The sequence below is a fragment of the Suricata suricatta genome, chromosome 10 (assembly GCF_006229205.1).
Source record: "Suricata suricatta isolate VVHF042 chromosome 10, meerkat_22Aug2017_6uvM2_HiC, whole genome shotgun sequence".
In the NCBI taxonomy this organism is placed as follows: Eukaryota; Metazoa; Chordata; class Mammalia; order Carnivora; family Herpestidae; genus Suricata; species Suricata suricatta.
In genome coordinates this window covers 77,018,371-77,030,427 of record NC_043709.1, presented here as the reverse complement: position 1 = coordinate 77,030,427, position 12,057 = coordinate 77,018,371, and the positions used below count along the sequence as shown (strand labels likewise).

At 37.4% G+C, this 12,057-nt stretch overlaps 1 protein-coding gene across 1 annotated transcript in view; it reads right to left on the bottom strand.

Moving 5' to 3' along the window:
- TMTC1 (transmembrane O-mannosyltransferase targeting cadherins 1) overlaps positions 1 to 12,057 on the bottom strand; it is a gene marked incomplete at its 5' end in the record, with an annotated part of 270,826 nt that overhangs the window by 142,847 nt on the left and 115,922 nt on the right. The window contains 2 exon segments of the mRNA XM_029955518.1: positions 8,517 to 8,620; positions 11,207 to 11,288. Coding sequence (XP_029811378.1) covers positions 8,517 to 8,620; positions 11,207 to 11,288 — 186 coding nt within the window.

Sequence of the window (12,057 nt, the reverse complement as noted above, 5' to 3'; positions counted from 1 at the left end):
AGTTATTCTCAGATGGCTTAAGATAAAATAAGTAAGACTACTTTTTTCACATTGGAGTGTACAAAGGCATGTCCAGCCGAAAATGTCTTAACACCAAAAAGCAAGGTGAGGATTATAGACCAATTTCCCTGATGAACATGGATGGAAAAATTCTCAGCAGGATATTAGCCAACCAAATCCAACACTACATTAAAAAAAATATTCACCACTACCAAGTGGAATTTATACCTGGGATGCAGGGCTGGTTCAATATCTGCAAAACAATCAATGTGATTCATCACATCATAAAAGAAAGGACAAGAACCACATGATCCTCTCAATAGATCCAGAAAAAGCATTTGACAAAATACAGCATTCTTTCTTGATAAAAACCTTAAGAAAGTAGGGATAAAAGTGTCACACCTTGAGATCATCAACCCACATATGAAAGACCCAAGGCTAATATCATCCTCAATGGGGAAAAACTGAGAGCTTTCCCCCTAAGGTCAGGGACAAGACAGGAATGTCCACTCTTGCCACTGTTATTCAACATAGTACTGGAAGTCTTACCCTAAGCAATCACACAGCAAAGAAATAAAAGGCATCCAAATTGGCCAGGATGAGGTCAAACTTTTACTCTTCACAGATGATATGATACTCTCTCTATATGGAAAACCCAAACATCCCACCAAAAAAAAAAAAAAAAAAACACCTGCTAGAACTGATCCAGGAATTCAGCAATAGCAATATTGCAGGATATAAAATCAATGCACAGAAATTGGTTGCATTCCTATACACCAACAATGAAGCAACAGAAAGAGAAATCAAGGAATTGATCCCTGCACCAAAACCCACAAAATACCTAGGAATAAATCTAACCAAAGAGGTTAAAAATCTATACACTGAAAACTATTGAAAGCCTATGAAAGAAATCAAAGAAGGCACAATAAAAAAAAAAAAAAGGAAAAAGGAAAAATACTCCATCCTCCGGGATAGGAAGAACAAATATTGTTAAAATGTCAATACTACCCACTACCCAAAGCAATATACATATTCAATGTAATCCCTATCAAAATAACACCAGCATTCTTCACAGAGCTACAACAAACAATCCTAAAATTTGTATGGAACCAGAAAAGGCCCTGAATAACCAAAGCAATCTTGGAAAAAAAAAAAAAAAAGCAGGAAGCATCACAATCCCAGACGTCAAGCTGTATTACAAAGCTGTAATCATCCAGACAGTACGGTACTGACACAAGAGCAGACACTCAGATCAATGGAACAGGATAGAAAACCCAGAAATGGACCCACAAATGTATGGCCAACTCATCTTTGGCAAAACAGGAAAGAATATTCAATGGAAAAAAGACAGTCTCTTCAGTAAGTGGTGCTCGGAAAACTGGAGAGTGGCATGCAGAAAAATGAACCTGGACCACTTTCTTACACCATACACAAAAACAAACTCAAAATGGATGAAATATCTAAATGTTAAGACAAGAAGCCATCAAAATCCTCAAGGAAAAAACAGGAGAAATCTCTGTGACCTTGGCTGCTGCAAGTTCTTACTCAACACATCTCTGGAGGCAAGGGAAACAAAAGCAAAAGTGAACCATTGGGACCTCATCAAAATAAAAAGCTTCTGCACAGCAAAGGAAACAGCAAAACTAAAAGGCAAATGACAGAATGAAAGAAGATATTTACAAACAACATATCAGATAAAGGGTTAGTATCCAAAATCTATAAAGAACTTAACTCAACACCCCAAAAACAAATAATCCAAGGAAGAAATGGGCAGAAGACACTTCTCCAAAGAAGACATCCAGATGGCCAACCAACACATGAAAAAATGCTCATCACTCATCATCAGGGAAATACGAATCAAAACCACAATGAGATACCATCTCACACACGTGAGAATGCCTAACATTAACAGCTCAGGCAACAACAGACGTTGGCAAGGATGCAGAAAAAGAAGATCTCTTTTGCACTGCTGGTGAGAATGCAAACTGGTGCAGCCACTCTGGAAAACAGCGTGGAGGTTCCTCAAAAAATTAAAAATAGAACTCCCCTATGTCCAAGCAATTGCATTACTAGGTATTTATCCAAGGGATACAAGTATGCTGATTCAAAGGGGCACATGCACCCCAATGTTTATAGCATTACTATCAACAACAGCCAAAGTACGGAAAGAGCCCAAATGTTCATCGATAGATGAATGGATAGAGAAGATGTAGTATTACTTGGCAATCAAAAAGAATGAAATCTTGCCATTTGCAACTATGTGGATGGAACTAGAGGGTATTATGCTAAGCGAAATTAGTCAGAGAAAGAAAAATATCATATGACATCACGCATATGAGGACTTTAAGATACAAAACAGATGAACATAAGGAACAGGAAGCAAAAATAACATAAAAACAGGGAGGGGGACAAAAACATAAGAGCCTTTGTACATGTTGAGAATATGGAGAACAAACAGGATTACTTGGAGGGGTTGTGGGAGAGAAGATGGGCTAAAAAGCTAAGGGACATTAAGGAGTCTCCTGAAATCATTGTACTATATACTGTATGCTAATTAACTTGGATGTAAATTAAATAATATTTTTTTTTAAAGCAAGGCAAGGATAAATCTAGAGATGGTGTTTGAAGTGGCCATTAGAGACAGAATGGTAAATATAGGCATCATGTTCATAGATGCAGCAGACATATGAGAGTAGATTTCATCATCTCTTCATCCCTTAAGTAATAAACAGTTACTGTGGCTCTGCCCTGGGCTTAGCACTGGCTAATATGCTGGAGATCCAAAAGAATATGATATGGTCTCTGCCCTTGAGAAACTTACATTTAAGTGGGAAACAGAAATTAGTAAACAGACCATAACAGTAAAGTGTAATAAGACAGAAAAAAATATATATTGCCAAAATTTGGAGGTAAGAAGGTTCTGGCAAGATCTGGAATCAACCATGGCTGAAGGAAAGGGCATTATAGGACTGGAAAGCAACATGTATAAAGGCTCTGAGGTAAAAGGCAGAGCTGCATTTAGGGAACTGAAGCAGGTTAGGATGGTTAATGTCTAAGGTTAGGGAGGAAGGCAGTAGGGTATCAAGAGATGAACCTGAAGAGAACAGCCCTGGCCAAATTCCTTACTTCTTATTCTAAGTGTACAGGAAACCACTGGCCTTTTAAATAGCAGGCCAGTGAGAAATATCACCTGGAAATAGTGTGGAAGATGGATCTGAGGAGAGCAAACTGTGGGCAGAGAGACAAGTTAGGAGGATTTCAGTAATACAGGAGAGAGAGACCACAAGTACTTAAAGTGGTAGCAGCAGGGGTGGATGTAAGTAAATTCTAGCAACATTAAGATCAAAGGGACAGGACTATGTGCTGCTTAGAGGTGAGAAATGATAGGAAAGAAGTAGTCAGTCATGATTACTAGGTTATTTGGCTTGGACAATTGTGCCTGAGGGAACTTCCTTGTCAAGAGAAAACTGTGTAATCAAACTACAGTATCTCCTCCATTCTTTAACTTCGTATGTTTTCTTCTCAGGCCTAAAGTAGAAACATTCAACTGATGTCATTCAACTGATGCACACAATCTCAATTAACTATGGGTTGAAAAAGCTATTGATCAGTCACACAGAATTTTTGACAGCTAACACAATCTGAATGTTTGGGTTAAAATGGAATGATGAAAAATTAAGAGTCTTACTGCCAGCATATCATGATAAGGATGATCCTCCAAGTCTGTATTGATTTACCCTGTGTTCTGACATGCCCAATAATCAAGTATAAGAAGTCAAATTCTAGGGGCGCCTGGGTGGCTCAGTCGGTTAAGCGGCTGACTTCAGCTCAGGTCACGATCTCATAGTTCGTGGGTTTGAGCTCTGCATCAGGCTTTGTGCTGACAGCTCAGAGCCTGGAGCCTGCTTCAGATTCTGTGTCTCCCTCTCTCTGCTCCTCCCCCACTCATGCTCTGTCTCTCTCTCTCTCTCTCTCTCTCTCAAAAATAAATTTACAAAAAGTTAAAAAAAAGTCAAATTCTAAATGGCTTCCAAACTGCTGTTGACATAAACTGTACCAAAGTATGATTTAAAAAATATTTTTAAAACCTTAATCCTCATGCAAATACACATTGAAAATGAAGGTTTATATAACTTTTTAATAGGGGAACTAGAAATTTGATAAACCCAGTTTAAAAGAAAATTTGAGTTAGGCAAAACCTTCTTAGATATAAGCACAAGGAACAAAAACAAAATAGACTGAATTTCATCAAATTTAAAAACATTTGTGCTCAAAAGGACACCATCAAGAAAATGAAACAACAACCCATAGAAAGGTAGTAAATGTTTATAAATCATATATCTGATAAGAAATCTATATCTACATGGACTGAAGGGGGAGGGGGAAAGAGGGAAGGGGGTGATGGTCATGGTGAGGGGCACTTGTGGGGAGAAGCACTGAGTGTTATATGGAATCCAATTTGAAAATAAACTATTAAAAAATAAATCTATATCTAGAATACATAGAATACATACTATTACAGCTTAGTAATAAGACTCAATAATAAAATAATAAAATGCCTCAATAATAAAAATAATTAAAAACTGGTCTAAGAATCTGAATAGAAATATCTTCAAAGAAGATATAGAAATGGCCAATAAGCATATGAAAAGATGCTCAACATCATTAGCCATTAGGAAAATACAAATCAAAAGCTTAATGAGATACCATTTTATACCCACTCATAGGGTCGTAATTAAAACAACAGAAAGAACAAGACCATCAAAAAGACAAGTGTTGGTGAGGATATGGAGAAACTAGACCCTTAGGTGGCTAGCAGACACATAAAATGGTGCAGCTGCTTGGGTAAATAGTCTGGCAACTCCTCAAAAAGATAAATACATAGTTAATACATATGACCTGGGAATTCCACTCCTCGGTACATGTGCAAGAGAAATTAAAACGTACATTCAAACAGAAACTTATACCTGAATGTTCACAGCAGCATTATTCATAGCAGCCCAAAAATGCAAACAACCTAAATGTTCATCAATAGATGAAAGGAAACATAAAAAGTGGCATACCCATATACTGGCATGTTACTGGGGAATTAGAAAAGAATGGAGTATGAATACAGGCTATGACATAGATGAATCTTGAACACACTATGCTAACTGAAAGGAGTCAGTCACAAAAGACCCATTATTATTTGATTCCATTGATATGACATGTCCAGAATTGGTAACTCAACAGAGACAAAAAGGTGTCTAGGAGTGGGGGACTGTGAAAGGATGTAAGGTTTCTTTCTGGAGAGATGAAAATGTTCTAAAATTGATTTTGATGATGGTTACACAATTCTGTGAGCATAACGAAATGACTGAATTGTATATTTTAAATAGGTGAATTGTATGGCATGAAAACTGTACCTCTGTAAAGCTGTTATTATGTTATATATAATATATGTTATATATAATAACATTGTTATTGTATATATAGTTAATCAATATATACAAATTAAATTTGAAAAACTAGTGTTATAATGTTCATGAAAAATAAAAAGGAATGAGATTGGTAAATTAAATACAAGTTTGTCCAATGTCCTACAAGTTAATAAAACTGTAACATTTGAAGCCTTATATCCTACTAGAGAGAAAAGAAATAATCACTCCTTTCATATTTCTTTCTGTTAGGTTCTAATTGGACAGAGTTGTAAAATATAGTAGTATAGATGTAAATAAGTTAAAGTTGTATTCCTCTAGGTTTGTTAGACAATGCACTACATTATATAGTAAATGTCACACAATCATCTGTTGTCTTATTCCCAAGTCTGATCATTTTTAACAAAGTATTCTCAAGAGCAAACCACAATAATTTTGCCTCCCAGTGTTGGTAAGTGTAAAACAACAGGGTATTTCCTTCCAGCTAAACACATGGAAATAGATGATCTGAAAGTGAAGGAGGGGGGTCTGGGTGGCTCAGTTGGTTACGTGTCTGTCACTTAGGCTCAGGTAGTGGGGGATCTCACAGTTCCTGGGATCCAGCCCTGCAATGGCCTCAGTGCTGCCTGAGATTCTCTCTCCTTCTCCCTCTGCCCCTTCCCTGTGCTCTCTCTGTCTCTCAAAATAAACAAATAAAACAAAAAAAAGTGAAGAAATCTCAGAACTATAAAGTCATAAGAAATTATTTGAAACAAACAAAAAAAAAACTTGACCAAGCAACTCTTAAAACTATTAGGATTTTTTAAACTACAGGTAATTAATTAACTATAGCAATTATTAAAGAAAGAGAAAGTCTGAAAACTCTCACCTGGTGATAGAATGTTATAATATCACTGTAAAAGATAAAGTGCTTGCAAGATAGAAGCAAAGATGCTATAAAAGTTGTTTGGAGTTTATAAACCCAATGAAAGAGGTGAAGCATTAATGAGACAGATTGACAAAGCGGAATGACAAATCTGTGATTAGTAATGACGGGCTCATTGAGTCAGCCAAATCATAGCTAAATTGCACAGCTAATGAGAAGAAAAGAAAAACCAACAGAACCAGGAAACAGACCAAGGTAATCCAATTTATGAATCATCAGCCTATCAGAGGTCAAACAATTACTCAAGCAGAGTAGAAACCTGACTTGAGAAAGGAATTAAAGGCAATTTTCTAGATGCTCAGAAGAGTCAATTATAACACAGCTATCTTAGAGGAATGTGAAAAGCCATTTAGAGCAACTGTCATTGAAATGTTCCTGGGTTTCTGTGTATTTTAAACACAAAACACAGAAACAGAAAGATACGTTTTTTAAAAGAAAAAAAAAAAGAAGAATACAAAGGTATTAGGATATTGTTATTATCACATATTGATTGAATCACCTGAGACTAGTCACTTAGATGGAGTCATCAGAAGTCCTGGATGAAATGTATATCAGATCCCTCTGAAAAAGGATATATATGCCTTGGAAGTGAAAGACAGAACCTGGCAAATGACTGGCCCAAGGTACTCATTTTGCCAGAGGTTCTGCCAAATAATTTTTTCTGCCACCGGAAGAGATAAAAATTAAACCGGCAGCTAGTCAGTACAGGCAGGAGGGCAGTGAGTCAGAGACCAAAGGCACCTAGTCCTGACACTAAGGACCCTGGGGCAGGCACTTATTTACTGAGGACGGAGATAGGAATGAAATAACTGGCTGGTGAATTCAGAGCCTTCTTTTCTGGAGGTCAATGTAGCTATTTAAGGAGCTACAGAAACCAAAACAATGTATCAATGAGCTAAAAATATCCACAAAAGGATCCAGGAAATTGTGAGAGCCAGAGAGAGATACCTAAAAAAGACAAGTAAAATGCAACATTACCAAAACGCTGGGTTAAAGATGTCATGATTAATCAAACAACAACGTTTAAAAAAAGATAAGGTATAAACAATAATTTATAAGGCTCTAGACCACCTCGAAGAGATTAAGCCAATGCTAGAGGCTGGATATCATATGATTTCTGAAGGCAGAGTCAAGCTTCTTTAATACAAATACATGTCAAAAGTAAAAGGAAACAATGTGACATAATGTTTTTGTAAAAATGGATTAATCAAATTGGAAGTTATCTTTTTTGAAAAGGAAATTGTCTTTAAAATAGAGACAATAAAGAAAAACACACAAGGTGAAGAAAGTAGAGATGTATCAATTTAAAAAAATTAGATAAATGAGTCAAATAAAGCAAAGATCACTGCCTGACATAGAAACAAAATCCAACTATGTGCTGTCCCTAAGATACAAGTAAATCAAAATATAAATGGGCAGTAGGTCAAGGTTTAATTTAAGCTTTATTATGTCTTTGCAAATACAAAAAAGTAAAGGCTACTATCATGAAAATGACATTAGAGTGAAAAGGTATATTTAAAACTATAAAAAATTAATAACAGTGCATCTTAATGTTTTAACATAATCGCAGCAATATATCCTGAAGAAAAGTCATGGAAACTGTCAAATATAGTAACATCTGAAAGCCTTAGCAAACATCACAGCTGACTGAACAGATAAGGAATTAAAACCTTCTCAATAAACCAGACCCCCTGATCAGCATCACTTCTTGATCCACTATCTCTAAATCTCTTAAAGACAAGTAGTGTTATAGAATTAGCCACATCTTAGCAAAAATCATTCATTTCTGTTTTCCACTTTCAACCTCTCCACTGACTCTACAAATAGTTTTAACGCTCAGTCAACTTCTATAGGCTTCTCCATGCACTGCTCTCTAACATTTGCCATATGAGCCACTCAGTAGACATTTCCTATGGATTATAAGTGCTCAATAAAATACTTGTTGAATAAGCGAATACAGACCAATATGGGAACAATATCAATAAGCCTGGCAAAAGAGCACCACCCACTGAAATGAATTCCAAATGTACGAATAGTAGTTTCTTGTTTTCCCCTCACCCTGGATGGAATACAATCCTTCTTTTCTCAAAATGCAAAGGCAAACTATCATTTAAGATTATTTAAAACAATCTATTAAGTACCATGTTAAGTTAAAAAAAATTATGTTTACCGACCTTGTAAGTATGTAAGGCGAAAACGAAGCTGGATTATCCTGCTCTGAAAAGAGGGGCATGGATCCTCCCATTATCCAGAGACGGAAGTACAAAATGACAATCACCTTCAAAGAAAAGAAAATTTGGTAAGAAAGTCATTGCTCATTGGGCGTAAGCCCCACCTTTCTGGAGGATACTTTCAGATGCTTTACAAATATTTTGTTTCATAGTGAGCATTTCTATAAAATCCTAACAATCAGGATGAGTAGGCAAGACGGAAACAGCTGTGTAAGGAGAAGAGTGAAAACATAGAAGGTGTTGTGGGAGAGACAAGCAAATTCTTAATTACAGCTGTCAGGATCAGGCACTCACCAGCTGTTATCCCCTGAGCTAAAGACTTTCCCTGTGGCCTTACAGCAACCCTAGAGGGAGATGAGAAAGCTGAGGCTTCTGGGTAATTTACCCAGAATCCCAGTTACTAAACTGCAAGCTCCAGGAGTTGAACACATTTCTTAGTCTAACTGCTTTCTTTTTTAATGTTTTTTAATTTATTTTTGAGAGACAGAGAGAGAAAGCGCAAGTAGTGGAGAGTTAGAGAGAGAGGGAGACACAGAATCTGAAGCAGGCTCCAGGCTCTGAGCTAGCTGTCAGCACAGAGCCCGACGCGGGGCTCGAACCCACAATTTGAGATCATGACCTGAACCGAAGCAGACGCTTAACTGACTGAGCCACACAGGCGCCCCACCAACTGCTTTCTTTAAAGATTCCATTTAAACAGCCCCATGAAAGTTAATTTAAAATACAATAAATAATACTGCTGGGTTTTGAATAAACACACTTTAAGTGTTCAGACTCTCCAATGCCCTGAAGCAGAACATTCATGAAGGGTTATTTCAAAGAAGCCCTGGGCACAGCTTTGGTGCCACCCACTGGAATTCTATCACTGAATGGTGCTATCCTGTTGCCAAGGTGAATAAGGAAGCCTGAAGGAGAGGCAGTTCTGTGGGGAGGAGTTTTGTTTATAAGGGAGTTCGCCCAAACAGGCCTTCCAGATGCTTCTCTTTTCAACAGGACCAATTACATTGTTTTTATTAAAGTCAGAGGAAAAACTTTGCTTGGATAAAAAAGCTAAAGGATTAATTTTGGAGGTAGTTAAGGCTGGATTTTTTTCCCCATGAATACAATTCACTTCCTTTATAAATATCTTTTATATAAATAAGCTCAAATCCAAAATCCTAAAATAAATGTATGCTGTCAGCCAAAAGCATATCAACAGTAAACAATGCCTAGGCAGCAATGAAAAATCGTCTTAACACTCACAATGTCCTGCTCAAACTGAAGTTAAATTCTTACAGACTTTATAATGGAAAATATCAACTATAAATGTAACAGGACAAGTATCCTGAAAGAATATAAATTCCCTAAAATACCATGAAGAAGAAAAAAGAAAGCTTGATAATTAAACAAGAGTAGGAAGATAAATAGTAGAAAGGGCTTGATAATAAATTTTTAAAACCACAAAGGAATTAATAATTTACAACTTTCATCACACCAATGATGTCAAATTACTTGCATTCCCATACAATTCTAAGAAAATAAATCATTTCGGAAGCCAGTGATGAATCATCCTAGCTCTGTACCCAGACACTGGGGAACACTTTAGAGAAATGTTTTGCCCCTTTTGTTGAGACTGTCCAGTCAAGGTTCTCCACCTCATTGAATTTTTCCATATTCTTCTTCCATGAACATGCTTTAGTACCAAAAAAAAAAAAAATCACATTAAGTGGTAACATTACAATTCAAAGACTTTTCATAAGTCTCCTATCAAGATTTATTATAAATGTTGACAGAAACTTATGGGAGACAGCAACAGCATAACAGACCGGTCTCCTAATCTTGAATTCTTAAATCCAAGAATGTAAGAAAATGATTAATGAGACCGTCCCCAGAGATGGCCACCAAAAATTGCTGTCCCCTTTGTAAGTGCATTCTGCTCTTCCCATCAAGAATGAAGCCAACCGCCCCCCCTCTTAAATCTGAGTTGGTCTAGTGACTTGCACTGACCAAGAGAATGCTGTAGAAGGTACACTGCATCAGTTCTGGGCCTAACCCTTGGGAGGTCCTGCAACTTTGGGTTCATTCTTTTAGAACCCAGTTGACATGCTGTAAAAAAAGTCCTGGCTACGCTGCTAGACCGAGGCCACAGGGAAAGACCCTAGAGAAGGAGACACCACCGACAGACACCTCACCCAGCTGACAGCTGCAGGAACCTGCTTGTGCAGCCCTAGTCAGAAATCATGATGAGCATCACAACCATCCTGCTACATGCTGTCCAAGCTAAAGTACATTCAGGGTAAATATATGCGGTTATTGTTTTAAGCCACTAGGTTCAGGGTGGTTTGTTGTGCAGCAATGGATAACTGGCAGTTGCCAGGTTTATGTTACTGAGACAACTCAGGATCAGCACCTCGAAAAGGACGTGTAAATTGTTATAGTTCTTTCCTTCTGTCTTCGAGTTCCCATATTCCCAGAAGGCTTTCATACACACCTTCCAAGACCTTGTAACACTTAGGGCATGTAAACTCTTTGATCCTATGATCATGTTGTTAGAATATATTGCTGATTTTGTTAAATAATCTGGATCATGCCTCTGAGCCAAGTTAAAATAAAATACTCCTTATCAGATATTTCAGAAGCAGATCAATACTTACATAACTTATGACCAAAGTGGCCCTTTTTAAGAATGGCCTCATGGTAAGCAGGAAATTTCTATTGCTCCTTGCTGTCAGGTACCTGAAACAGGAAAGAAAAAAAAATTTTTAAATAAGTGTTAGAGTCCATCACACAAAGTGTTCTCCATTCAATGTGAATAGGCTGTAGCTCGGGGAAAGGCTGGAAAGAATCACAGCTAGAAGCATGGCTCCTGGAGCCAGACCACCGGGGTTTCAATGTCCGGGGGCTTGTTGTCTGGAAGGCCTGGAACAAGTTTATTAACTTCATTGCACATCTGTTTTTCTCACTTATGAAAAAGGGGATAATAGGGGGCGCCTGGGTGGCTCAGGGTTAAGCCTCCGACTTCGGCTCAGGTCAGATCTCACATTCGTGGATTCAAGCCCCGTGCCAGGCTCTGTGCTGACAGCTAGCTCAGAGCCTGGAGCCTGCTTCTGGTTCTGTGTCTCCTTCTCTCTCTGCCCCTCCCCTTCTCATGCTCTGTCTCTCTCTGTATCAAAAATAAATAAAACACTAAAAATATTAAAAAAAAAGAAAAGAAAAAAGAAAAAGGGGTTAATAGTAGTATCTATGCCACAGAAAAGCTGTGAGCAAAAATGAAAGAGTAAGTGAAGCAGGACCTAGCACTATTAGCTATGAATATTACTCCCCCGTCTATTCAAATAACCCAGGCATTCTGGCAACTATATGGTTATGCTGGTCAAAGGGATGATATTAAACAAATTAAGAGTTTAGCTAGTTAATTTGATTTGAAAGGCACTCTGTCTTCAACCTACAAAATATCTCACAAATATCTTAGCCCTAAAAAAAGACAGGCTGCCAAAGTAGCCCA